The 26,448-nt window shown below is 43.2% G+C and overlaps 1 protein-coding gene across 2 annotated transcripts in view; it reads left to right on the plus strand.

Moving 5' to 3' along the window:
* The first annotated feature begins 145 nt into the window (after positions 1–145).
* Positions 146–26,448, plus strand: part of ITPKA (inositol-trisphosphate 3-kinase A) — a 40,454-nt gene continuing 14,151 nt past the window's right edge. The window contains exons 1-3 of one of the 2 annotated variants that reach the window (XM_042038211.1): positions 146–860; positions 1,218–1,268; positions 24,967–25,063. In XM_042038211.1, coding sequence (XP_041894145.1) covers positions 357–860; positions 1,218–1,268; positions 24,967–25,063 — 652 coding nt within the window. In that variant the 5' untranslated portion in view covers positions 146–356. The remainder of the gene's footprint in view (positions 861–1,217; positions 1,269–24,966; positions 25,064–26,448) is intronic. The other variant, XM_042038212.1, reaches the window with a different exon arrangement.

Consider the following 26,448-nt stretch of genomic DNA (forward strand, 5'->3'; position numbering starts at 1 on the left):
AGGGGGCCGCCGCAGGGAAAGCGAAACCAAAAGGGTGGTGGTGGTGGCGACAGCGGGAAGGGGCGGGCAGGGGCTCCCGCGGCGCGGCTCGACTCTATTCGCTCCTCCCCTCAGCGCCGAGGCGGAGCGGGGCGGTGGCGGCGGGCGGGCGGTCGGGCGGGCGGGCTCAGCGCGCCCCCATGGCCCTGGCGCCGGGTCAGCGGGCACGGTAGCAGCCTCGGGCTGTCGCCGCGGGTGACTCAGAGCTGCCCGGGCAGGGCGGGCTGGAGATGCGCCTCTCCGCCGGGCTCCGGGCAGCCGCGGGAGACTGACTGAGCCACAAAGAAGTTTCCCCGGCGGCGGCGCGGCGCTCCCCCATGCACGCCTCCGGCCGCCGGTCCTGGAGCGCTGCTCGGCCGGAGCCCGGCGCCGAGCCCGCCATGGAGCCCCGCGCGGGGCTACACAGCAGCCCGGAGCTCAGCCGGGCCAAGCGGCTGACCGTGGGGGAGCTCTGCTCCCTCTTCGAGGCTCGCTGCGCCGCCGTCGCCGCCGCCGCCGCCCGTCAGCTGCCCGACCGGCCGAAGAGGGGCTGCCGACCCCCGAACGGGGTTCTGCCGCCCGTCATCCCCCGGCTCACCGTCACCGCCGAGGAGAGCGAGGAGGCGCAGGGCAGCCCCCAGGCGCGGCCGGCGCGGCCGGAGGGCGGCGGGCTGAGGACGGGCAGCTCGCTGCACCTGCAGTCCCGCAGGCTGTCCAACTCCTCGGTCTCCTCTACCGGCTCCTCGTCCCTCCTGGAGGACTCGGAGGACGATGTGCTGAGCGACACGGAGTGTAGGAGCCAGGGCATCGTGCACTTGGAGCACGGCGAGGACACCAGCCAGGTAGGGGCGCGGGGTGAGCGGTTCGCCCGGGACGCGCTGCCCCCTCCCCGGGCCAGCCTGGCCGGGCAGCTGGGCGCCTACGGGGCTCCTCAGGGGCCACTAGTTGCTCCTGCTTGGAGTGAGGTTTCTGTGACCCAACTCCACGCAAACTCCGGGAAACTCCTGTCCTGGGCCGGCAGCAGTGCACTGCGGTGCACAGGCTGCTGCGCCTGTTGGAAAAGCGCGTCTGCACGTGGGCTCCTCAAAAACCCGGCCAGGTGTGCGCTATTTCTTTCTGCTGTGGAATTGTACTTGATGTCCCAGGAATACGGGGAGATGTTTTTTGGTCATAAGTGGGTTGTTTTTTCTTTTTTCCAGTCTCCTGTGTCAGATGCTCAAAATAAAAATTTTCCAGGCATTTCCCAGCAGGTATTTTTTGTCTCTTTCAGTCCTGAGTCTGTGGTTGTCAAGTTTTGAGCCGCTTCTTGCTGTGAGCATGACAGGAGATGGGGAGGAGCTTGGAATGGATAGAATGCATGCTTTTGTCCATTCTGGCAGCAGCACATTCTTCTCAGTAAATCCCCTCTGTAATTTGGCTGCTTTCATCCACGAAGTGGATGAAAGGCATATACTTAGTTGCTTTTTCGTGATCTTTGATGTGTATTTGCCTGACTCCATTCAGCGTGCTTCTCAGGCTTTTGTACCTGAAAAATGTAGCTTTAGTGAATTCCCCCTCCCACCTTCATTGACACCGCAGCTTAAATTGTTGTTCTACTGCCAACTCATTGGTGCTGAATTGTTTTCAAGCAGAACATATGTTTTGATAAAAAATGTATAATGAAGACGTAATGCAACTTGTAGGTGATACCTCCAGCTGGACTTTTCTCATGATAATTGTGGGTTTGCTACTTTAGAGGACACATGGTACAGGAACTAAAATGCTGTGCACAATATTGGTTTTGTTTGCATCAACTTGTGGCCTCATTTTGGTAGAGAAAAAAACTCCAAGGTTTTGTACTTCGTCATGTTGAGTATCAAGAAACCTGTAATAATAATACTTAATTTGTACTTTTGATTCTGAGATAGAATCTGGTTTTCAGGGGAAAAAATTACTGGTTTTTTTGCTTTCTTTTCTAAAATACATGCTATGGAATTTTGTGGAAATAGCAGGAGAATAGAAATTAAAGATAATAAAGGGCCGTAGGATCATTTTATTCAATATCCCTGCTATTGCATTATGTTTGCTTAATGGGGAGCAAGAATTAAGTGATGACACTTCAGCAGTAAGAGAACTCTGAGGTGGCATCATGGCATCTGATTAAACTGTGAATATAGACTGAAGCAAAACTGATTCTTCAGATAAGAAGCTGTGCTATCTCAAAGATTATGCTTCTGCATCTTTGAAGTCATTGGTACTGAGGGCAATATTGAGACCTAAATGATTGGGAGTATATCCTTCCCTGTAGTCTGACATGCATGTATGTAATACAGCATAAGTGGATGTGAGTGGTACTACTTTCTTTTAGGAGGTCTTTATAGCCACCTTTTAATTACAAGAAAATAAAATATTAAAATAAGAAGATCTTTAACATTGATTTGTAGACAAACTAAAAATACCTGTATTATAAATGTTTTAAACTCTGAGAGACTGTCCTGTTCATTTAGGTGTGTGTGAAATTGAGAACTTTGATAGTATTATAATAACTCAGTTTTTGAAAAGGTTTTTGCAGTTTTCTAAAGTTTAGTGCAGGACTGGTTAATGCCTCCTTGGTAAAGTAGGTATTCCCTCAACGCAAGTAAAATACTTGATGTTTTAAAAGGCTGAGTTACATTTTCACACCTGCAGTGTAGGGGAAGATGGGGCAAACTTGCATTCTTGCATTCTGACTGATTTTCTTTACCTCATTATCCCTTCTCTGGCAAGTTGTCAAACCGGAGCAGGGACTGGTACCTAGGACTCCAAACCAGCAGAATTTCATGGCACTACCTAATAAATTAAGTGGGCTCACCTGCTCAGTGACTGCTTATGTGGTTCATCCCTCCCTTCCTTTCTGCATTACCCACCAAGAGCTCAAATCCCAGGAATCTGCTGTTTCTCCTGTGGTCAGGTGCTCTGCCTGTCATCTCAGGTGGCCGCACTGTTTGCTCCCCAATGCCTGGAGGCATCCAGGACAGTTCTTGTGATTGATGTCTTTTGTTACTGGGCAATGCCGTGACCCCTGCACTCAGCTGTCCACACTTGTTTCTTTAGCAAAGCAGTGACTTCATACCATGCCAAAGTTGGAGTCTATGCTTTGAAACTCTGGGGGTTCAGCTTTACAGGATATGTCCTTTCAGCTTGTAAATCTTGAGGCAGGATGAATGTTTGGTTTAGAATGGAAGGCTTTGGGTTCAAGGTAGGCACATGCAAGTGAAAATAACTGCAAATTTTAGGATAACCTAAGGAGCAGTTTTATATTTTGAAGATTTTATTTAGAGCCAATTTGGAACATTTTGTTCATATTTATTGTTTTCAGTGTATTTTAATAGTTGAAGGCTTGTTCAAAGAATGGAACAAAAAGAATAGAGACTTTTCTGAAGGAAACTGAAATCAGAGGAGGGCCAAAGTTACTGTTTCCTAATTCATGGGAAATTTTGACATTTTGAAATTTCTCTTCTGTTGGGGAATTCCCTGAGACTTTTCTCTGGAAATGTTAGAAGTTAATTTGGAGCCTGGCACCTTACGATTAAGCTCAGACCAGTGCTCAGAGAACTGCTGGGCTGTCAAGCCTACCAGGCTCCCCAGTGCCTACCAGGGACCTTGGAAACTTGCCCAGGTCTTCAACTGTGGGAGTAGAAGTTCTGATAATGTTCCTGTTATCAGAGCTTCAAGGCTTCCATCTGGAGACCCAGGAACTTGAGACCTAAGCTGAAGAAGGCCCTCCCAGGCCTCTCTACTGTTGACCTGGAGATCAAGACCCAGGTGAGTCTGAAATATTGTGGGCTCTCAAGCTACCTGTGCAGGACTGTGTGTGAGATGGGAAGCTCAGGAGCCTCTGTGTTCAGGGCTTGCTGCCCTGGAGTTCTCAAGCCTTAAACCCCAGGATGGTGCCTGGGTGTGCTGTCTCTCTGACTGTATTCCTTGGAGGACAGTTCTCCTTGGCAGTTCACCTGGCAAACAACTTTCCCAGAGGATGAGTGATTCAGTTAAGTGTTTCACAGAGCATTCTGGGTTGGATGGATTGACACTTCATGACAATGTTAAATTTTTGTTTCTTTTTGAGCACAGTACGTGGGCATGTCCCTGGAGTGTTAGGGCCCGTGTGGGGGCAGTGAATACCTTGGGACCGATGGCTGACGGTGTGACAGCGCAGTCCCAGCCTGGCTCCGCTGGGACCACGTGCCGTTTGCATCTGGGCAGGCCCACCTTTGAGAGAAGCTCAGTGGGTGGTGTTCCAGTTTCTCTGCATAAGTTATTCATGCCATTTTGCAGTAATTAGCAGAGGCTTGGAAATTGGGCTGTCCTGGCTTTCCTGAAGGAAGCCCCTTCCAGCAATGAAGGGATAGAAGTATGAGAGAAGCCTATTCTGCTGCTGTCCTGTTTGTTCAGCTTGGGGTTCAGTGAAAACCAGTTGTGCAAAGCTGTGCTAATGGAAACTGCATAATGCCTTATTTGGAGCTTTGTAAATCTTGGCAGTTAACTTAAAAGAAAAAATACTGGTTATTTTTTAAATAGCCGATTGACAGAATAGATTTTACCCTATGGCAAAAGCTAACATTCCTGCCTTCGCTTGCATTTAAATGGGAAGCACTTCTGTAGCCTTGCTTCATGCCATCTGGGAGGTGTATATACACAGCTGAATCTTGCAGTGAAAACACCAGTGGTGCGTTTATAGTAATGGAAAGAGTACAAGAGTTACATATTTTTGTCTTCACTCTGTGAATGAGCAGTTTTAAGAAACACGAAGTCTGGTTAGCACCTTCTTTGTTGGGACAGAGGCTTTAAAAAGTGATTTTCACAGAGAATGAACACCCTGATAATGTACAGCAGCCTCTCGTCCTCTTTATAGGAGAATGTTATTTACTAGATAGAAAGATGCCAAATAAGTCTACTCATTTTCATAAGTGTGACCTGTCATTCCAAATTCCTAGAACTGTAACCATGAGAACAGCTGACAGTTTGCTAGAGAAAAAGCAGTTCAGTTCTTGCCTGCAATGATACCAGTCCGGTAACTTCGGGGGGATATTCATTAGTGAAGTGCATTTGGTTTGGTTTCACTGATCTTCTTGATGTTATTTTTCGTAACATCAAGTACCTTAAAATGGACAAGCGTGTAGAAAGGCACACACACTTAATAGCTAACTAACTAAATAATTTAATAAATACAGAATGAAAGTTTCAACTACTTTGGCTCAGGGGTGGGTTACATAAGCTAATGCAGTAGAATAAAACTGTTATTTTTAAATGAAGAATAGGAATGACGGGATGACATAAGTAAGACTGTTAATGGGATTTTAGCCTACTCTACAAAGGAAAGAAAGCTTGTGTAATCACTCTATCAATTCCATTTCAACAGCTTTAGTAGGTTTCAGCCAAATTTGGCAATGGCATAGACATCTCAAAGTTTCTTCAAGAGCTCTTTAAAGTTTCACAAAGGTCAGACTGGGTGGGAGAGAGGAAACCAAAATAAGTGCATACTACTTCTTTTCTGGGGGAGAAGGTGCCAGAGGAGCTAAACAGCTGTCTTCTGTTTTGTGTGTTGACTGGAAAATTGGCATGTGCGTACTGGCTAGTCCATAGGTGCTTCCATGCTGCATCGAGCTGCAGTAGGTAGTGTCTCCTGTCCTGAGGGTAATTAGGAGAAAGTATACAATGCTGTGGGCTGGTGAGGTTAGGGAATGTGGAAGGCACTAGTTGAGGCACAGGGGAGAAAGGGAGGAATTTATGAGGAGGTGTGGAAATGTTAGGGAGGTTGGAGGGCTTTTGGAATGAGTTTATAGAGGACAGTGACAAGCTGTGGATACTCTGATAAAGAGTGCAGGGATACCAGTCAAGTAGAAACAAAGCTTCACTAGTGTGCTGCTCATGAAACAGCTGCTTTTAATGGAATACATTTCATGCTTCTAAAAACATGCAGATTTATAATGACAGTCCCAAATAGTGAAATCCTCCTATTGTATACTGAACGTATTTGAGGTGAACAGCAGTAATGTTCCACTTCTGCACAGTTCTTGGAACAAAACTCTGAACTGGGAGCCTTCTCTCAGTTTGAGGATGAATTCTTCACCACTGTACATTGCAATGGTGGAGTATATCAAAACATCAGCAGTATCAGGTCTAATGGTGAATGTTTATTAGTAATGTGGATTCTTGTCTGTAAGGAAATTACTTAGCTCTTACCAAATCAGTTGAGAGGCAATTAAATGTCTTATCAGATAAGAGTTTCTAATCCTGGATATATCTGAAATGGTGACTTAGAGGTTACAAGATTCTTCTTTTCTGAATCAATTTCACTCTGATAGTTTTCATTTTTCATATGTTAAAGGACATGTTGTTTGGGCATACAGTCTAAAATTGAAAGAACTCTGTGATAACTTTTTCCTTATGGACTTGTATTTCCTGCTGTATTGGGTGTGTTGTAGAAGTTTTTCTGTATGTGCATTTTTATAATGCTTGTTACAACTGGAAAGGTGGGAAAAAAATAACAGCCAACTCCTCATCACTGAGTGATGCATATTTAAAGAGGTCATACCTAAGTATATTTTTCTCAAGCTATCATTCACTCACCAGATTTATTTGTGAAAACCCATGTCAGTCTCAAAAGGAATAAGGGTAATGGCTGGAGCAACAGTTTGGAAATTTTGCATGTCTGTATATTTTTTGGGTGCTGATACTGTTACCCTGTTAGACTGGTTTGATTAGAGTGAATATTTTTTAATTGATTAATTTAATTACCACGTGTAATTAATGCGGTAGTTAACATACTCAAAAATTACCTCAACTCACATCTAAAGTTTATTATAAATGGAGTGTGTTAAAAGTGGATCAGTTTGATTAACTGCTCACAATGTGGTGCAATTTAATGTTGGAAGCTGAGAATGCACTGTATTTATGTGGTAAATAGCTGTTTTGATTAGCAGTGGCTGAGAGAAAAACTAAGGATCATCAAATGGCATTTTGTAGTGATTATCTATAAAATGTGGTGGCAAAAAAAGTAATTTTAACCTTACACATCTTGGAAGGAAAAAGTGATCTTATGTACAGCAGCAGTCGGGTCTGTCTCTCTTCTTCCTTCTCAGTCAGCGTAGTTCTTGCACCAAAAGGGGGCTGAGGCAGAGAAAATTGGCTTGTCAGCCCATGTTAATTTGGATCTTGCATAGTGTAGGTTTAAATTGAATTTTTAAGTGCTCTTCTCTACCAGCAGAGCTTCATCTCAAAAGCTCACAAGTTGGGTAAGATGGCATTGTCTGTCCAAAGCATAGCATACCTGGGGAAAAATATCACAAAAAAAAGGAGGGGAGTGGGAGCAGGTGTTACACTCCATCAACTCATTCTGAACAGAAGCATAGGGAAGGGGGAGAGGCTACCTGCTCATCCAGTGTCAGACTAGCAAATACTTTGGCATATTGTTTCCAGTGCTTAACTGATTCATTCCTGTCAGTAATGGAGAATGCTTTCTGGGATAACGCATAACCAGCAGCATTTGAGTGGGTTTTTGTACTGATGTATGGTGAGCTTCTCACAAGGGATGAAATCTTTTACATTCCAAAACATGGGGGTGTGAGACCGATACTATAGAAACCTGCCCTGAACCCATCAGGCCTGGCTATTGTTGCTCGTTAGCAAATCTTCTATTCCTTGGGAAGAAGTTAGCCAAAGACGAATTGACAGTCATTTGAAGCAGTGATCATAGACTTGACATGATCCAGATTTAGAGCTTGGGACAGACTCTCCAAGCCAGAGTGACTGTAGCAAGCATGACACAAACACTGCTTTATGGGAGCTTGGCATTAACCCAGAATCCAGGAACACTCCATATTCACAGGCTGAAGTATCCAAGTAAGGTGATGCAGTGATGCAAACACTTTAAACTGTTTATGTCAGCCCATTAATACCACCTTTATTTTACTCACATTCAACTTCAGTCTGCCATTCTTATTCAGCCTTCTGACCTCATCTGTAACATGAGCCACATTTGTAACAGAGGTGTGGTTACAGGTGATAAAGAATACGTATAGAAACATGTTATGTCTGTCATTGGTACTGAAATGTGTCTGATTCATCCAGAGGATTAACAGGAAGCTGGGATGTTGCTGAACTGTGTAAATTAGTGGGAATGGCACAGTTCACTTGGGATGTATCAGCAGAAACTGCTTCATATAGCTTCATACATACTTTATACAACTTTCATGTGATAAGAATAACGCCTCTTGGTAAATTACACTGAACATTGCATAGAAAGAGAAGGTCTCTGTTTTCAGTGATGGTAGAAAATCATCATTCATTATCAATATAACTGATTTTGTCTCCTGGTCTCTGCCACATCCCAGCATAAAGTGATTCACTCTTAGTTATAGCTGCATTCACTACTCTGAGCTGCTACAGAGAACACAGCTTTCTTTGTGTCTCAGCTCTTTTCAAGCAGCTCCATACAGTTGAGAACACTGCAGCGGTTCTTTCTAGTGATGTTCACTCGAGACGGCGCATCTTTTCTGTGCTCTACTTTGTTTGCTTCCTGTGGTGGAGTGCTGAATCAAATGCAGGCTTCTACTTCTCACCTTTGAAGTGCTGGTGCTAGTCAAAGTCTGTGTTGTGGGCACACAAGGGATCAGTGGAGCTCAGCTGGAAGGGATGTGTGCAGCCATCCCACTCCAGGCGCAGGAGGTGAGCTTGAGGAGGCTCAGCTGTGCACGAGACAGCTGTGAACTGGGTTTTGCCATACAAGAAGGCATTTCTCACCAGCACCAGCCAGTGCTGGCTCACTCTGCAGCACACACTTTGGAAACAGAGGGAGCATCGTTGCCATGTGTCAGCACCTTCCACTACTGGAACCTCTTCAGATGCTCTGAAATCACCACTCTGCTGAAAATCTTCAAAGATCCTCTGAGCACGTGGCACAGGTGGTGGTACTGTCTGGTGCTTTCAGATGACCAGTCTTATGGGTACACACATTGCAAAGGGTAGCTGCAAGCTTCTAATGCAGGCTACTCAAGGGCAAAACTTTGGAGAGGAGGGAAGTAAGAGGATTGTGATAGGTACAGGTTATGTACAGGCAGACAGAAGGGGAGTGGCTGGGAGTGGTTGGGAAGGCTACTGGAAATGCAAGAGGAAGGACTAGAGGGAAGAGCAAAACTTAATGGGCAAGCAGACTATTGCTTTAAAAATCAAGGAAAATACATTCTCAAAAAAGCAGGAGAACATGTGACAACTGTGTTAAGAAATCATCAGTCAAACACTGAAAGTATATGTAATGAAAGAACTCACGTGCCTGCAGTGTGGGTATGTTAATGTTCTGCTGTCTTTCATTACAAGCAGGCATAGCACTTGATGCACAGAATTAATGACTTTCAACTGTTTTATATTTCCAATCAACTCAAAGGACAAGTTACAGTTCCACAGTGACTGATGATATGTATTGCAGAACCTCTGTTTATTCATAGATAGCTCTGCAGCAGATCACAGGAAGGGGAAGACTGGCTTCCCAATTTAATGCTGCTGAATGCCGATGTGGAGAACTGCTGCCTTTCACAGTTTCACAGTCCCTCTTTGCCTGGGAAGAGCCTAGGCAAGTTATTTATGCAGACTTTCACCATAGAAAATAATCGTATTTTTCTCATTTTCCTTTTGACTGACTTGAAAGTGAGCCTTACTAGCAGAAACACGGAACATTTGTACATGCAACCAAAGTTAATGGGAGCTGTTCTACAACACTGTTCTATAGTATTGTATAACACTGGGTATTAGGAAAAGCAAAAATCGACACCTTAGATTAAGCTTTCAAAATTAGTGGGTACTTTTCATATTAACCCATCTTTCCTTCAGTATTTTTCCCTGTAAGATATGACTAAAACACTTCACTTAACAGGTTGTGAAAACAAATTCACTAAAATTTGGAAAACAGTCTATTACTGCAGTAATGGTTGCCTTTAAGTTTATACCAAAAACTTCAATTCTGAAAATTCCTAACTTTTGAGTACTCAGTTTTGCATTTAAGACATTATTAAAGATCCATCACAAATGTAATTTTGAATCTGAACGTGTTCCAGGGCGGAAGGCACTGACATCTGGCAGTGATGTTTCATCCTCCCTCTGTTCCCAAAGTGCTTGCTGTGGAGCAAGGTGGCACTGCCTGACCTGGGTAGTGTGCCCGTGCTAGAGAGGGCACTCACAGGAAGGCTGCACTTGGACAGGCTCTGCAGGCCCTGTGACAGGTGCCCTCTGGTATGGGGAAAACCTGGTTCACAGCTGAGCCTCCTCGAGCTTACCTCCTGTGTATGGCTGAACACATCCCTCACAGCTGAGCTACACTGATCCCTTGTGTGTGCTGTATCCAGCAGTCTCCACAGAAGGTAATTAAATCCTAACAAGATTCTACTGCAAATTAATTTGAGGTTCTTACAATTTGCTAGACTTTGTCAGGTTGACTTCTGCTCTTCCCATTGCTTACTCCTCCTTTGAAAACTCTCCTCTTCCTAGATTTCGGGTTCCTTCCTCAAAACTCAAGGTTAAAAAGCTTTTGAGAGGATTCATTAGAAATTTTGTTGTGGGGTCAATATGAATCTTTTTCTAGCCTTGGGAACAGCTCAAGTTTTGTTAGAGTTGTTCAATCTGAAGCAAACCAAACAGTTTTAGATCTTTTTTGAGGTGGGTAACTTAGAGCAAATCACCAGAGAATGAAACATATAAAGAATTCTGGTGCTTTGGTGGTTTTGCAGGAAATCTGGGTTTTGAGACCCTGATCTTCTGAAAGAGGCAGGGCTGGAGCAAGCCTGTATGGCCTTTGTACTCTTCTCCATCGTTGTATGCTTACGTGATGCAGCAGAAAGGATAAAAATCTGTGTGAACAGTGTTTTTGCATGCAGATCAGCTGTTATCTTGTGCAGGGTTTGAGTGGGTTGTTGGCTAAGTGCACTTGACCTGAATATTCTAATCATGATAAGCTCTGCTTGGTGTGGGCTCCCTCCTTTGCCACCCGTGTATGTTCTGTAGGAACAGCATTGCTGACCCCACAAAGGGTCAGCTTTGTTTAGAGGAAAATGTAATCTGAAGAAACTAAGAAACCTTCCTACGCTTCAGCTCTCACTTTTAATAGTGCAGAATCCTGAGTATCAGAATTTTGAGCTGATGATTTGATACAGTTTGTATTGTCTTGCTCTGTGGAATTTAAAGAAGGACCCTGTTTGCCTTCTTTGTACCAACCCAGAAGGAGTAAGCAATTAAATCCTGAGGTACTCATTTCAGGACAGATCTTGCCATTCTATTGAAAAATCTATGGAAGGATTTTAAAATAGAGACTCCTGACTTTCAGGTGCATTTGCCTTTAACTTGCTCATGCTGCCAGCAGGACTACCAAAGACAGTCAGTATTAGAAATCATGAAGCCATATTTTATATGTTAGGAAAAAGTAAGCCTCTTGAGTTCTTTCTGGCCTAATGGTCTGCCTGGATTTGGGCACTGATCAGGCCCCTATAACAGTTTCATGAGTTGTTTACCAAAAATTTTTAGCAAGACCAAAGAGAATTATGTGCCTTCAGCAAAGACACCAAGAAAGGGAGCAAGTCCTGAGCTCTCTAACAGTCCAGTGCTTATTAATCACTATGCCAACAGTCTCCAAGTCTTTTTCCAGTGTAGGACTGGCTGATATCTTGAGTATGGTTTCTCATTCCAATATTAAAACTGGAGTGACAGATAACTAATTATCTTTCTTCTGTCCCTGTTTATACATTGGGATTTTCTGTGTCATCTGTAGAAATATGTCCTCTTCCATTGCTGTAGTTCTGTGTCTTGATCCTAGTTGGCTTTTTCAGTCCTCTGATTTTATAGACAACAGTCCTGTCTGGGACTATAGGATGAATGTAGCCAAGTCACCAATATTCTTTTTACATTGCATTCTTCAAGTAAAAGAGTAGATGGGCAGCAAAATCAGTCTTGGCTTGTGAAGTAACTTCTCTACATGGCCTATTCCCCTGTGTCCTGCATAGGTCATCCCCCATCTGCAAATGACATTTCAATGTCTGTCTTCTCTTTGTTGAGCCCTGGTAAATGGATATTGGTCGCTCTTGGTTTTGCTACCTATGTCCAATCTGGCACGGAAGCTGCTGCCTGCTCCATATTTCAGGAGGCTGGTGTAGGTGGTTGTGCAAGATATGGGAGTGTGGCTTGCAGTTCTGTTGCTAGGAGCCAACAGTATGAAGTTCTTTGAAGTTTTATGGGGGTTTTTTATCTCTTTTACTATGAGAGAAAAATTTTGGTAGATAAATTGTCTTTATAAACTACACCGTGTTCATTTTACTTTATTTTTAGGTGGGTTTGCATCTTAATAATTGGCAATTGAGGTTTGTGCTTCTACAGAGGTGGAATCTCCAGTATCCTGATGGAGAACACACGTTTACCTTCAGGGCAGAGGAAACATGCTCCATAAAACACATACACTATTGTTCAAACACCCACAGCTCTTCAGGAAGACAGATGCCTTGTTTCAGTTTCAGTCTTTAGTTGAGTCACTCATGCTTATGTAAGGTCTGAATTTGGTTCCCTTTCTTAAGGCTACATTATGGAAATTAAAATCTTAAATAATCCTTTGTCTCTGGGACTACCTGCTACTGATACAGAGGAGGAATTCAACTCGCCTCTCTTATGTTGCTCTGTTAACAGAAAGTCTTTTTTGAGCCTGTAGTTTTGCTCAAGGGATAAGTCATCTTTTCTCTGGATTCCTTACATAGTTCTTAGGGCTGCCTTGGGGAAGGACGAGTTTCTCTAATCTTAGGTTTGCTTCAAAAACAAACAACTACCTTGTAAGCCTCTCGCTCCAGTGGGATAAGGTGAAGGGTACTCATTTCCATAGAAGTACAGGTTTCTTCATCATTCCATTAATAGGAGTGTGGGTTTTTGTTTGGTTGGGGTTGTTATATTTTGTTTATTTGTTTCAAAATCCTTTCAACAGAGTGGTTTGGAATAATCTCATGGTTACCAGGTTGAAGCTCGGGGGTACTAAAGTGGTTGAAGGATGTGGCTTTCCCCTAGGTAAATACCACACCCTGCTCAGTAACAGTGCCTGTCGAATGTTGACACTTGCATTCCTTTGCAAGGGGTGGGCCCTGTTTGAACAGTGCAGTGCACCACAGGTGAAGCAGTAACTCCTTATGCTTCTTTAGAGGATAATGGAAGAGGCAGTTCAGAGGAGACAAGGAAGGAGAGGTGGACTACTGGACTTTGTCTTGTGATAGATAGAAGAACAGATGGCAAACTGCTACCAGTTTATGTCCAGTCTGTTTTTTACATGACATATTTTTAGACTCTAATAATCTGTTTCACTTAACACTGTATTACTGCTTGACTGTCTTATTTGAGTGCCTCTAATTTAGTTTACAAGCACTAATTACTTAAATTATTCAGCAGTGTTCTGAAGTAGAGTTGTTACAACCTGCAGTTGTGGGAACTGGAGCAGAGAAAGGGCACATATCTGGACCTAGATTCCATACTGAAGCAGTGAAATTTGCTCAGATCTTCAGCGAGTGGCTGACAGTTTAGGATGTTAGAAGCTAAATTATCATGGTAGGAAAGAAAAGTTATGTAAAAACATTTTTAAAATCAATACCTGTCAGTAACCTCTCTCTATATATGTAGATATATACCTGCATGTATACAATAATTTTAGAAACCCTGATTTGCAGACAAGTATTGGTATGAGGAACTTAATTTTCTAATTGAATGTTTTAATATTTTTAGGAAATGGAAATACAGAGCAAAAAGGGTTCATGTAACTTTCTTCACAGTCCTGCAGCACGTAAGTGTCATAAGACCATTGATGATGAACCATCTTGGTGCTTATGACAAGGACTCCTTTAAAAGTATTGCAGCTCACTGACACTGGGAGCAGCCCACTTCTGTCTTGCTGGCAGGCCTCTCCTGTGACTGAGTTAGACCATGATTTTACACTCATTTGTCAAGCTTGTTTTAAAACTCATTGATACCTCAGAAAGCCCTTTTCTTAAACCTTGCCTGAATATTTTGGGTTTGTTGCAAATAAAAGCCATTTGTTCTTGTCCTTCCCAGTGGTCATGGAGAACAATCGACTGCTCTTATAATTATGAAACCTTGTTGTGTGTTAGAAGACAGTTGCCATGCTCTCAGGATAAACAGTTATTTTTACCTCAGCAATATATTTGTTATTTGTCCCTGAATTTTCCCTCAGTATGTCCAAACTTTCTTGGAAGAGTGACTAAAATGGAGCACAATCATCTCAGGTAACCAATTGGTACTTACAGCAACCTTAATTCTGTCCTTGTTCTTCCTATCCTTTTCTATAGAAAAACTGAATTACCATGTAGTAGTCTTCTGCTGTTACATTTCTTTCAGGCAGAATCTCAAAGCTGTGTGGGATGCAGCTCCTGGCGCCCTTATAGGAGGATGTATTGAAAGCAGGGTAGGCTTTCAATGTGTCCACTAACTCAAACTGCCAGGGATATGAAGAGAGGGGTCTTTGACCAGTTAGTAGAAAACAATTTTGCAATTCCTGTTGGATGGTAGTGGTTTCTGGCAAATAGGAAAGTGTAAAAAGGGATAAGCATTAAAATTTTCTTTATTTCTCTTTGTCTGTTCAGACTGGAGATTCTGCTGTGGTCACTGAGTTACTGGGACGTTAAAGTGGTGGTAAGCCGAGCCCTGAACTGCTGGGCAGAGCTGTGTCTCCAGGTAACAGACTGCACCACCATTGCAAATAAGATGAAGCACATGCTCAGCTTCCTTCCCAAGTTCACTCTAGGGAGATTAGCTTCTTGAAGTTATTTCCTGGCTTCTTGCCAGAACACAGTCTCACTTGATGTTCTGCAGAAACCACACCTGATGTAAATGGATTGGCACTTGGCAATACATTTGGATTTGAGGTCATGCACAGTTCACAAATGACACATTCGCGCCTTAACAAGTTGCAGTTATGTTTTAGGCTAAACTATTTATTGGTCTGTGCACAGAGAAATGTGGATCTGTTTGGGTTTTAAGTATTCCCAAATATTCATCCTCTTTGGAATTGATAATTCTGTGTCCTACCTGAGAGGATATTTGGTTTATTTTATCATGTAAAGAGTGTTGTCTTTCTAGATGTCCCCTTCTCATGACTGGAGATGTCAATCAGTGACCCATGAGATGTGGAGGACGGGCAGAGAATTGTCAAATTTCTAGACTTTCTGAAGATTTAAACTGCAGTTGTTTTGGAGGTTAAGAAAGCTTTCTTTCCTTCTGCCACACCATCTGCTAAAGTGTTATTTGATTTACCACATATCTGTTCTGGGTGATGGACAGCCTGAATAAATCTTGAATGCTGGGGCTCTGAGTCAACTTTCGTAGTGAGGAACTTTCCATTTACTTCTTGGATAATAACATTTCAGTTTCCAGCAAGACTGATGTTTTGGCAGAACCCTGGTAGGGGCAGAATGCCGTTGGTTCAGCTTTCCTGTGCTCCGTACGGACAGGTGGCAGAGCTCCATCCTGTTAGAGAACCAGTGTCTTTCAGAGCAGACCAGAAGCTGTGAAAAGAGGGATAATGGCCATGTTTAATACCTGCTATGGAAGGTGGACAGTTTAGTATCCCTTAGGACAGGTAACATTTATTCTTATTGAAGTGAAATCTGTCTTTTAGTCAACAGTGTCGGATTTTACGACATATCTGTGAGGTGAATGAAGGAAACCCTTGTGACAGTGCAGCTTTGAAGCCGTCTAATTACTTTATTATTTTGTCTTTTGCCCCAGGAATAATGTAGAGGTTGTAGATATTTCTTATATTTGGTAATAACCAGAAACAAAATGCTGACATAGATTCCTGCAGAATAGTTAGCAGACTGTGGCTCTTGATGCTGTTTGCATCAAGGAAGGCAAGCAAGGCTTTTGCTTCTTTGTAGTTCATTTTCCTCTGATTTGGCAGGGACCGGCTCCTGGAGTGTACAAGTAGAATCCAGCTATGGAGTGGGACATGGGATTTTGTGCTCCTGGTAATTGAGTCCGATACTGACCATCCATTTCTCTTCCCTTCTGCCTTTAGTCCAGACGTAATGAACACCAGCAAGCTTACCAAGTATCCTAAAGGGTTGCGAAGCCAAATTACATATACATCTCACTGCCTGGTGAGGCACCACAGGGGAGAAAACACAGGAACCTGAGGCTTCTGACTTGCAGTGTTGTTTCTGCTTATTGCATTAAGTGTTTCTCATGACTCTGAAGGTTTAGCCCAGCCCATCATGAGTGCAGCACAAACAGGAAATGGAAACCCTGCAGTCAGAGGATACACCTGCCAAACACTGGTTGAGCAGCTGTGGCCCTCACCCATGGCTGAGTGCAAAGCCAGAAGCATCAAGGGCTAAGTACAGACTGAGCGCTGTTTCTCCTCTAAGGTTTGGAGGCTGGAGGGTGAAAGAGAGGGAGGGAGGGAGAGATGAAGGTGTAGTCACAGTTTGCCTGGCAGTCTGATGAGAGGTGCTGATCAGGAGGCTGCTTGTGTAGCATGCAAACTGCTGCTCTTTAGGAGTGCAAATTCTCCCTTGGTGTTGATTATCAGTCTTACAGCTCCAGCTGGCACTCGTACATCCCAGGAAGATCAACTGTGTGACAGAGCAGGGAGTGTTAAGTTCCCCTGGGGACTTAAGGTACAAGGATGGTCAGGGCTGCCAAGGCATTGAGCGCGTGGAGACTGCTCAGGGATATCCTTGACCAGGGACGTGATTACACTCTTTTTATTCCTTAAGCAAGAGCTTACAACATTTGAAGTAACACAGCTGCCCTGGCAGAAGGCCAGTTGCTGTGATTTGGCCAAATTATCAGTTGGCACTGGTTGGCATAGACCTCAGACAGCGTGAAGAATGATGCTGTTACATGTCAGGGCACAGACTTTCTAAAGCCGATGCTCGCAGCTCCGGACTCTGGACCAGGCTGCCCAGATGTCAGTTAGCACAGCGCAGCATTCCGGCCCTAAGCAGCTTTTTGTCTAGTCATAAACACTGACTCCTGTGCAGATTAGTGTTTGGTGCTTCAGGAACCTGTTTCCTGGCCAGGACCAAGAGAAGGTGAAACGTGGTAACAGCAGGGCTAAGTGAGTTGCTGTAGGAGCCTTACCATACCTTGGGAGCTGAATTAAGTGTTGCACTCAGGAGCTCAGTGATAAAGGTTTGTGTAAGGGTTTGCTTGCATACACTTGAGGAGCATTCTTCTTCTTAACTTGCTCTTTCACCTCCCACCCATTGAGATCTTTGTCTCGATTTGTGATTCATGTCTGATTCAGCCAAGTGGGTAGTAGACTTGGCAGCAAGAATCTCCTGAGCTTGAGGATTCCAGGAACCTTTAATAAGGGGTAAGAGCACAGAAGCTGGCTGCTGAAAGTATAAAGTGCCTTCAGTGGCAAATTCAGGGTTTTGTTTTTGTTGTTGTTATTATTTGGGGCATTTTTATTTTAGCTATGGGAAAATCTTCCACCTTGCTTCCCTACACAGAACATTTGTGGATATTTAAGTTATATTTCTCCCAACAAATAGGGGGAAAATATTAAGTATTCCTCACTGGGTCCATGTCTTGTTAGGTGTTTTAAGCTTCTTCAAATACCAGATGATGCCAAAGCCTAGGAGTTGTTATAGTCTGGACAATTAAAAAAAAAGTAATAGAATTTTGATCATCTGCAATCAAAGGCTTTTACTATCTGCTTTAGGTATTTTAGATGCCGGCATTTATGTGTACGTATGTATCTGTATATAGTAGTAGAGGAAACACTGAGGATAATTATAATTTGCTTACATTTGACATAAAAAATGTCAGCTGTTTCAGGATCTGGATCTGACCAAGACAACTGCCTGCCTGTTTCAGATTTGCAAAGGCAACTACACTCAGCCTCAAACTGAAAGAACTGAAAACCAGAATCCCTTGGTAGGCAGATTTTGTGACTGTAACTGGAAAGATACTGTGTTGCTCAGCAACTCTTACTATCTTTTTAAATTTTTGTTTTCTTATATAACATCTCTCAAATCCCCAGTTCTCTCCATGAGGTGAAACCATATGGTGAACTGTCCCAGAGGTGTACTCCTTGAAAAAATTAAACTCCTAATAACCATTGAAGCTGGCTGCTGGGAAGCTGCACCCATGGAAAAGTCATTGGTTTGGGGGAAATTGTGCTGATAACAACTTGTCTTGGTAGAGTATTGTGATGTTGACAAAGCAGTAGACACCTTGCTTAGGTATTGTGTGATTATTTTTTTAGTAGGTTGTAATTACAGAACTGTTATTATTGACTACATTCACACAGAGAAAGAAGCATATCTAATTACACAGTACAGTAATTACATTAGGCCAGTAATTTTCTTGGTTGTGGTTGGCTCAAAATTATTTCTTACGGAAGCTTTTTATAGTAGTGGCAGGTATTGACTGTATTGAAACAGATGAGAACGAAGTTTTGTTTGGGCTAGGTTTAGTCCATTAAAATAATATGGTTAATAGCTTTAGACCTACATTTAAGTTCTTTACCTGTGTAGGTACAATATGTAAGGTCAAAGCCAATTCAAATAAAGTGGCAAACACTTATGAAAGCAGAGAAGAAGTATATTCATTTCATTTTCCAAAATATTTAAATAATTGAATAAAATGGGATAATTAAGAAAACAAATTAGCTTTCAAACTGATTTCTGTTTTAATAAACTATGGTAAATAAAGCAGTCAAGGGTTTTGTAAATAAAATTAACTCAGAGGTTTTAAAAAATATTTTAAGTAAGTGTATATACTATAAAAAGTAAAACTGGAGGCCCAGAAGGCCAGTGGTATCCTGGAATGCATTAGGAAGAGCATTGCCAGCAGGTCTGGGGAGGTGATTCTACCCTTCTTCTTAACCCTTGTGAGGCTGTATCTGTGCTTCTCAGTACAAGAGAGACATGGAGCTCCTGGAGCAGGTCCAGAGAAGGGCTTTGAAGAAGATTAGGAGACTGGAGCAACTCTTATGAGGAAAGGCTGAGGGAGCTGGGCCTGTTCAGCCTCAAGAAGAGACAACTGAGAGGGGACTCATCGATGTCAATCAGTATCTGAAGGGAGGGTGTCAGAGGATGGAGCCAGGCTCTGCTCAGTTGTGCCAAGCAACAGGACAAGAGGCAACGGGCAGAAACGGATGCACAGGAAGTTCCACCTGAACATGGAGAAAGCTTCTTTACTGTTCTGGGGGCCATGCACTGGAACAGGCTGCCCAGAGAGGTTGTGGAGTCTCCCTCACTGGAGATAGTCCAGAGCCATCTGGATGTAATCCTGTGCCGTGTGCTCTGGAATGACCCTGCTTGAGCAGAGAGGTTGGACCAAATGACCCTCTGTGGTCCCTTCCAACCTGACCCATTCTGTGAAGCAATAATAAACCTGTAAAAGATACACAGAGTTTAGAAGGAACAGTTATGAACAGAAAGTGACCACCTGCTCACACTGATACTTAAGACACCCATGTGAGTAATATGGACCTTGTGAGGACTTGTTGTGTCACTCAGAGTAATATGCATGCTAGTGTGTGACAAGGAAGGAAGAGAAGAGGGGCAAAAAAAACAACCCAGCAGAAAGGTGAGCCGCTGGAGAATGACTAATACTGTGCCTGGATAAGTCATAACTGATACCCAATTTAGTAATTTTTAGTGTTATTTTTGGGCCTGCTCATAGAAGGCAGTTCCAATTACTGACTGGTCTGATGGGTTCCCAGACACTTGTTTACTTTTCCAGGCACTATTGCTGTGGTTACTGTGCCCCAAAAGAGGCCAACACCCATCACCTTCTCATGTGCCCGCTGCTCACTGCGTTGGCCAAGATCCCTGGGCAAGGTGTTGCTCAGCGCTCCTGCATTTTGGGCACATGGCTCTTACAGGATTATTTTGAAATGCGTATAGTAACTTTTGATAATTATAGTTTTCTGTACTCCGTACAAGTCCCTGTGGAGGAACTTTGTTCCTTCTAGGAGTTGGTGAGACACTGAGTAGGCAGTGGCAACCAGCATTATGGATTAGATTTCAGCCCCCATGTCCCAGAGTGGCAGAATTTAGCCTAAATGATGTAAAGACTTTAAAAGAACGGTGGATAATGATGACTGACAATTAAGTACTCTTTCTTAAAGCCTTTTAGGAAAAAAAAAAAAGGATTACTAAAAAAAATTCTCATTATCCTTTTGTTTCTTGCTGTCATAATAGCTTTCTTGTGCAGGCTTTGTACTAGTTCACACGAAAAAAAAAGACAACAGGATCTTGGATAAAGAAACAGCTGAAATGTACCTGTTAAAAGGATTCAAGGGTCATTGTTTACAATAGTCTAGCAGAGTATCCATGGTGATTTACCAGCTCAGGCAAGAAACAACTCCTTCACTCTGCTGCTGATGGAATCACGGATGTTTTTAAAGATCCTGTTGATTTATATTGAATTTTAGTGTTCTTTTGTTCTTTAACTCATTATAGTTTCAATATGCTAGAATTATGAAAGCTGAATTACTTCATTTTTCTGAAGAAAAGGGTTTTCTTATTCCCCCTACCCGCAATGTGTCCTAATTTAGGTGTGACTGGTGATTTTATTTATTGTAATTGCTGAAAAGTCCTAAGTAGAACAAATTCTTGTGTATGTTAACTGTTATTTATTGCCTGAGGGTAGTTACATGTGTTTCAGGCATTCACAGAACTGGGATATTATTATTTTTACCCTTAAATAAGTGAGAGATTTTATTTATTTTTCTACAGAACAGCAGAGGAAGGTTCAGCTCCCTATCCACTGTTCCCTTTAGGAATTAGAGTGGCTCTCCTATTCCTGAGGGAGTCAGCATATGCTCAGAGAGATGTTAGTTGTTCTGTACTGCCTGTAAAGCAACAACAGCAACCAAAAAGCCCCATCCAATGCAGGGAGTTTGCACTAATCTCTTCAGTGAGCTTGCCTATTAGAATGTTATAGCCCTTGTCCTGAAGTGATGGGAGAATTTCAGGAAAGCCTGGTAGTTCCTGGAGATGAATTCTTGGGGACAGTGGGGTCTGAGCCCAAATCCCTTGAAATGGATGAAATGCCTCCCAGAGAGTTTAATGGATTTTTGTCAGGCAAGTCAGTTTGTGCAGGCTCATCACGGCTGTGCCTCTGCACACTGGTCACGTGTGAAGTTGTGTGCTCATCATGAGAAAAGCCCTGGAGAAAGCTGTGCTCACACAAACCAGTGGCGCTCAGTTACTGCTGCTCTTCCTTAATGGATGGACACAATGGCAGCAGCTGCCTTTGTCCAGGGTTGAATAGGGTGGGAATACCTCACCTGGCCAGCATCTTGTCTGCATATGCACAGAGCAGGGCTCCACATCTGCTGCATGGATGTGTTCTTCTCTTCAGAGCCAGGAAAGTGAGTCAAGAGAGTAATTCAGGTAACAGATCAGACACAGAACCACAGCTCCTTTGCGTGCATCGTGGCTGCATTGTGTGAATGGGTTTTCCCATTCTCTTCACTGAAATTTTGTCCATTTGCTGCCAGGGACACACTTGCCATGGCACAGACTGTCACATGGCCTGCCCCATTGGCAGAAAGCTTGATTTTCCCTCTTTAGTGCCCCACACCTTTTATTGCTCAGGGGGGTTTATATCATGTGTCACTTAAAGGTCACATTGAATAACTTACATGCCGAGTCTAAGAATGTTAATATTTTTCATGTTTGCTTCTTGACTCCTTTGGAATGCCTTTGTTTTTACTGTTGGAAAACTCTTGAGCATATTGAGGCATATAAAACAGCATCAGTGATGTCAAGAGCATCTGATTCAGGCAATCCTGAATACAGATACAATACAGAGATAACTGAGTTTCCCCATGGAATCTAGAAGAAGTGAGGTCTTGGAGAAACCCAGGCAGAGCAAAACATCAAGGAAGACTGAGCAGGAGTCTAGAAGAAACAGTGACAGAGGGAGATAAGACTGCAAATACAGATGGGCAGTGGTAGAAGCCCTCTTTGCCATGGCAGCATAAAGCAGTGATTTGAAAAGCACATAATGCCATTGCTAACAAAGAAGAGATCTTGCTTTAGAAATAGAAGTGAGAATGATTCCTCCTACAGCAAGCACACAAAGTTTTCATCTTCCCACTCACACCACTGCTCTACCAGCATGCAGCCCTGCTTGCATCCTGGCAATTTGTACCCTGGGCTGAGTGAGCTGGGAGGCTAGAAATTGAGGTAGAGGAAAGTGACACTGCTGAACCCCTGCTGATGGCAGCACGCCCCACAGGATGGGTCAGAAGGCAGTCCTTTCTCTCCTAGTTTGAGCCTTCTGCTTTCCCTGTTTTGAGGGGGAGGAAAGGTTTGTGAAGAGATTATTTAAAATTTAAAAAGGTAAATAAAAATTGTCGGTGTCTATTTATTGGATGAGTAACTTAAACATACTTATCCAGGGCAGCTGTAACCTAAGCGGCCAAAGTCCACTTGAGCTGGGGCTGAATTTGGCCCATTGTCTCTCCTTCACGCCCACAATACAAATAAAAGCTTCAGCTTCTTAGCATTAGGTGGGAGGGAGGAGGTAGGAGGTAGGAGAGCCACTGGAGTGTGATGTTGCATTGACAGTTGATGTGCATTCGTTGAGAATCTGTGCTTCTCGTTACTGATGCATATAACAGTATGACAAGTCACTGGGAGACAGGATGCAGCTTGTTAGGAGTGGAACATTATGATGTGGGGTCTTTATGGGAGAATTATGGAGCAATGTTGACTTCTGATTAAGGGATGGGGAAAAAGCAGTGTTGCCCTGAAAACTGGTCTGGAATCCTAAAAAAACTAAATCTTTGGCAGGAGCTACATTCAAAGAGGTCATTTTACTTCATAACAATGTTTATTTTCAACTGTTGTTTAAATAACTTGGGACTCTGTCCTTCTGAAGTAGAAACAGCAGAGTAGACTGAAGAGCTTCTGCTATCGGTGAAATCTGACAAATAAATATAAAAAATAATTTCTTTGCTACTTGAAAAACAGTATTTACATTGCACTTTCCTCCAGAAGGAGGCTACAGACATGTTTAAGTGGTGTACAAGAGTCTCTCTCGTCCTCACAGAACAGCGGCTGAGTCTGCAATAGACACAAGTCACTGTTCAGCACTGCAAGGCTGCAGTTTGGAACAGCTTAAGGCAAATAATAAGAAATATCAAATCCAAATAATACAGCATATGAACCTGCAGAAGTTAGTTATGAAATTGGAGTTTAGCTAGAGCTAGTAACATCTGTGGAGTTCTAGTAAGTGTGGCTGAGTCTTCAGAATTCTCAAACATCCAGGATTTTCTCTGGATGCTTCCTCTCACTGGCATAGTATGTTTTCAAAAGTACTGTCACTGCATGGGGCACATATCTGACCAAGACTTAATTTCAGCTTGAACTCCATTAAAAAACAAAGTTAAATAGGTAGAAGCAACCTCATTTCAGAGTAAGTATGCTTATATGGTAATTATATTGTTATGTCCATTTTAATTTGAAGCATAACTTAAAGCTTTCTTGTGAAGACAAATCTTTAAAAAAGAAATTGCTTGTGTCTGTGGGTTCATATATCCTCTTGACACATTCTAAGATTGCTGCAAGCTTTTGCCCTCACATGATGACCAGTGTTGCTGAAGGGTACCTTATAAGAAATGTGGTATAAGTTAATAAATTCGGGGAAGCTGGCCAGGTCAGAGTGTGATCTGGAGAGCAACATTTTGCCTGTGTATTATTGCCTGCAATTTCACATTTTCTCTTTTTCACTTAGACTGTAGAAGACAATAAAAATTAGGTATCCTAAGCACCCCAATCTCCAGATCAATATCCCTGCTAGAGAAGACACGGTTGTTTTGAATGTGTGTTTTTCAGTTGATGAGCAAGCACTTAAACTTGTTTTCAGTGACATTAATGCCTCCTGTTGATTTTGGTGAACTCCAGTTGGGCCATTGATAAACACTTCTGTAAATGCAGCCTAATCCCCAGCTACACTTGATCTCAACAAAACTCCCTCAGCACTAAATTGTCATGCATAAGTATCATCCAGCTCCATTTTTCTTCTCCAGCAGGGTATTGTGTTCTAGTGATAGAAGAACTGAGCCTGCTCTCCTTCTTTGTAAGGCACTTTGGGATCGCTCCAACTGTAACATGAACGCTGGTGGGCTGTGGTTCTCTCCCACCTGGTTTTCAGTTCCAGAGCATGAGACTTTTTCACTTTCTACTTTTTTTTTCCATCTGTCTTTGCAACAGAGCACTCAGCTGCTCTTTGTGAGCAGCTGTTCTGTTTCCCTGTCTGCCTGCAGGGGTACCCAGGCAGCTGCACTCAAAGGTCGCCAGAGCAATGCCCAGCCTTGTTACACAGTAACAGGATTGGGAAGGAGGGGAGGGATTAGGAAAATTCATGACCTGGAGTAGATTCTGCAGCAGGCTGTCTGAGGTGCTGAGGGACTTGGGTGAGCTCTGTGTCCAACTAGAGAAGCGCTTTCTATGCATGTATCACAGTAAGATTCACCTGCTGACTCAGGGAAAGCTGTTAATCACGAGGTGATGCTGAAGTTCCCTGGGAAAGGAAGTGTTGCTGACAGTGACAGGCAGCTTATGTGCATGTCTCATGGAAACTTAAATGTGCGTATGTGTGCATGTGTGTGTTCGTTCAGCGTCTGCTGTCCACATACTGGGTGACTCACACACAGAGGGCGAGGTGTGGCTAAGAACAGGCCTGTGACGTGCAGTCTTTTTTTTTCTTACAGGCAGCTTTCTTGTGTATGGCAGGGTGTTATCTTTATTTGTCCATTCTTGGGTTTGTGTGCATATTTTTCCAACAATGATGATAATGTTTGGTTTGTGGTTCCACCTTTGAGCACTTCCAAATTAGTGAGGAACAACTCAATGTGCATGAAGCTATGTAACATATTTGTGGCATGCCAGGATTTCAGCTTTTGCCCAACTTAAGATTTCTTTTCTTTTCCAGAAAAAGGCATGGCATACAATTAAAACCATGGTTAACTTACCAGTCATCAGCCCCTTCAAGAAACGCTACTCATGGGTGCAGCTGGCTGGGCATACAGGTGAGAGGGGGATCTTCAATGTGTTTGTCTCTGGAGTGAGGATGACTGCAGCAAGGAGAACAGTCTTTCTCTGTTTCCTTCCTTCCTTCAGGTAAAAAGGAAGCAGACAATATCACATAAATCTGTGACCTAAAACATATTTTGGTTGTGGTGTGGATAGGGAAGTGGGAGTGGTGTACCTGAATAATGAGATGAGCAGGGAAGCAGTGGTCAGACTCTGGAGAAGGGCCAGGCTTGTAAGGTGATATGTGTAAAATACCTAGGGAAGCAAGAGACTGGGGAGTTAAAGCCCTAATCTGTCTGATGCTGTTGGTTGTGGTATGGGATCATTTTTCTTGACTTAGTAGCCAGTAGTTAGTTCTCTAGTGAGAAGGATTACTGTTCATGACTGTATGTGCTTCAGCCTTGAGAAGGACAGTGTTTCTAATACCACTCCAAACCCCTCATCTGAATGTAGGTCCTTGGGTGGAAAACAAATATGAAAATTGCCTTGCTGACCAGGTGTTTGCATTGTGAATCTGTCATTGTTCACTGTATGAGTGCAAGGAGCAGCTCGGTTGATTCTAGTTTTGTGTCTGTAAAAATTGGTAGGTGTACTCCTGATGTAGCACACCAGGCTGATGCAGGCTTAGTTTCATTTATCAGGCAGAAAAACAACAAAGGGAAGTGATCAGGTTTGTGTCTCTCCTGCTTCATGTAATTCCTGTGCGGTGCTAGTGGGGGTTTATTAGTACACATGTGGGCAGGCACCTACGCTGCATCGTGCTGTAATGCAGTGCGTGAACCACCTCTGTGTATGCTAATGCACTAATACGGTGCACTTCAAAGCTGTGCTGAGAAATTTACTGAGCCCTCGAAACTGAGTAGCTGCAATTTGCACAGTGTTGTTGTTGGGTCTGATTTGTATCAAAGTGCCAAGATGACCCAGTCTTAATGCAGTTTTTGTCACAGATGTATGGAGTTGGCTTCATCTGTGTGGAGCGATGCACTGGTCGTGTAATCATAACCCTTCTGGAGACTCCTGTAGTAGGGTGGAAGAAGAGGGTTAAGAGTTTACTAGAAGCTGATTAGGAGAGATACTGTTCCAGTTTCCTTTTAGTAGTTTTCTGTGGTTGGGTTTACTCCATCCTTTCTGCAGCTGTTCTTCTCTGATACGACAGTGTTTTTCTGAACTAGAACCTGGGCTGTTACCAGCCTTGCCCTTGTGCCGAGGCCGTGCCAGTTCTAGGATTTGTCAGAGGAGAACCAGTTGGGAATGGCTGAAGGATTCTGCTGTGGTAAAGGTTGAGTGTTATCCCCAGGATTAGTGAGGCTTCTACTTTGGTGCCCAATTTATTTCATATAGATCTAAAGGATACCTCTGAATGAAACGTGTACTTTCCTCA

This window comes from Corvus kubaryi, unplaced genomic scaffold (genome assembly GCF_017639235.1).
Source record: "Corvus kubaryi isolate FWS band 111438036 unplaced genomic scaffold, C.kubaryi_AGA036_p1.0 37392, whole genome shotgun sequence".
In the NCBI taxonomy this organism is placed as follows: Eukaryota; Metazoa; Chordata; class Aves; order Passeriformes; family Corvidae; genus Corvus; species Corvus kubaryi.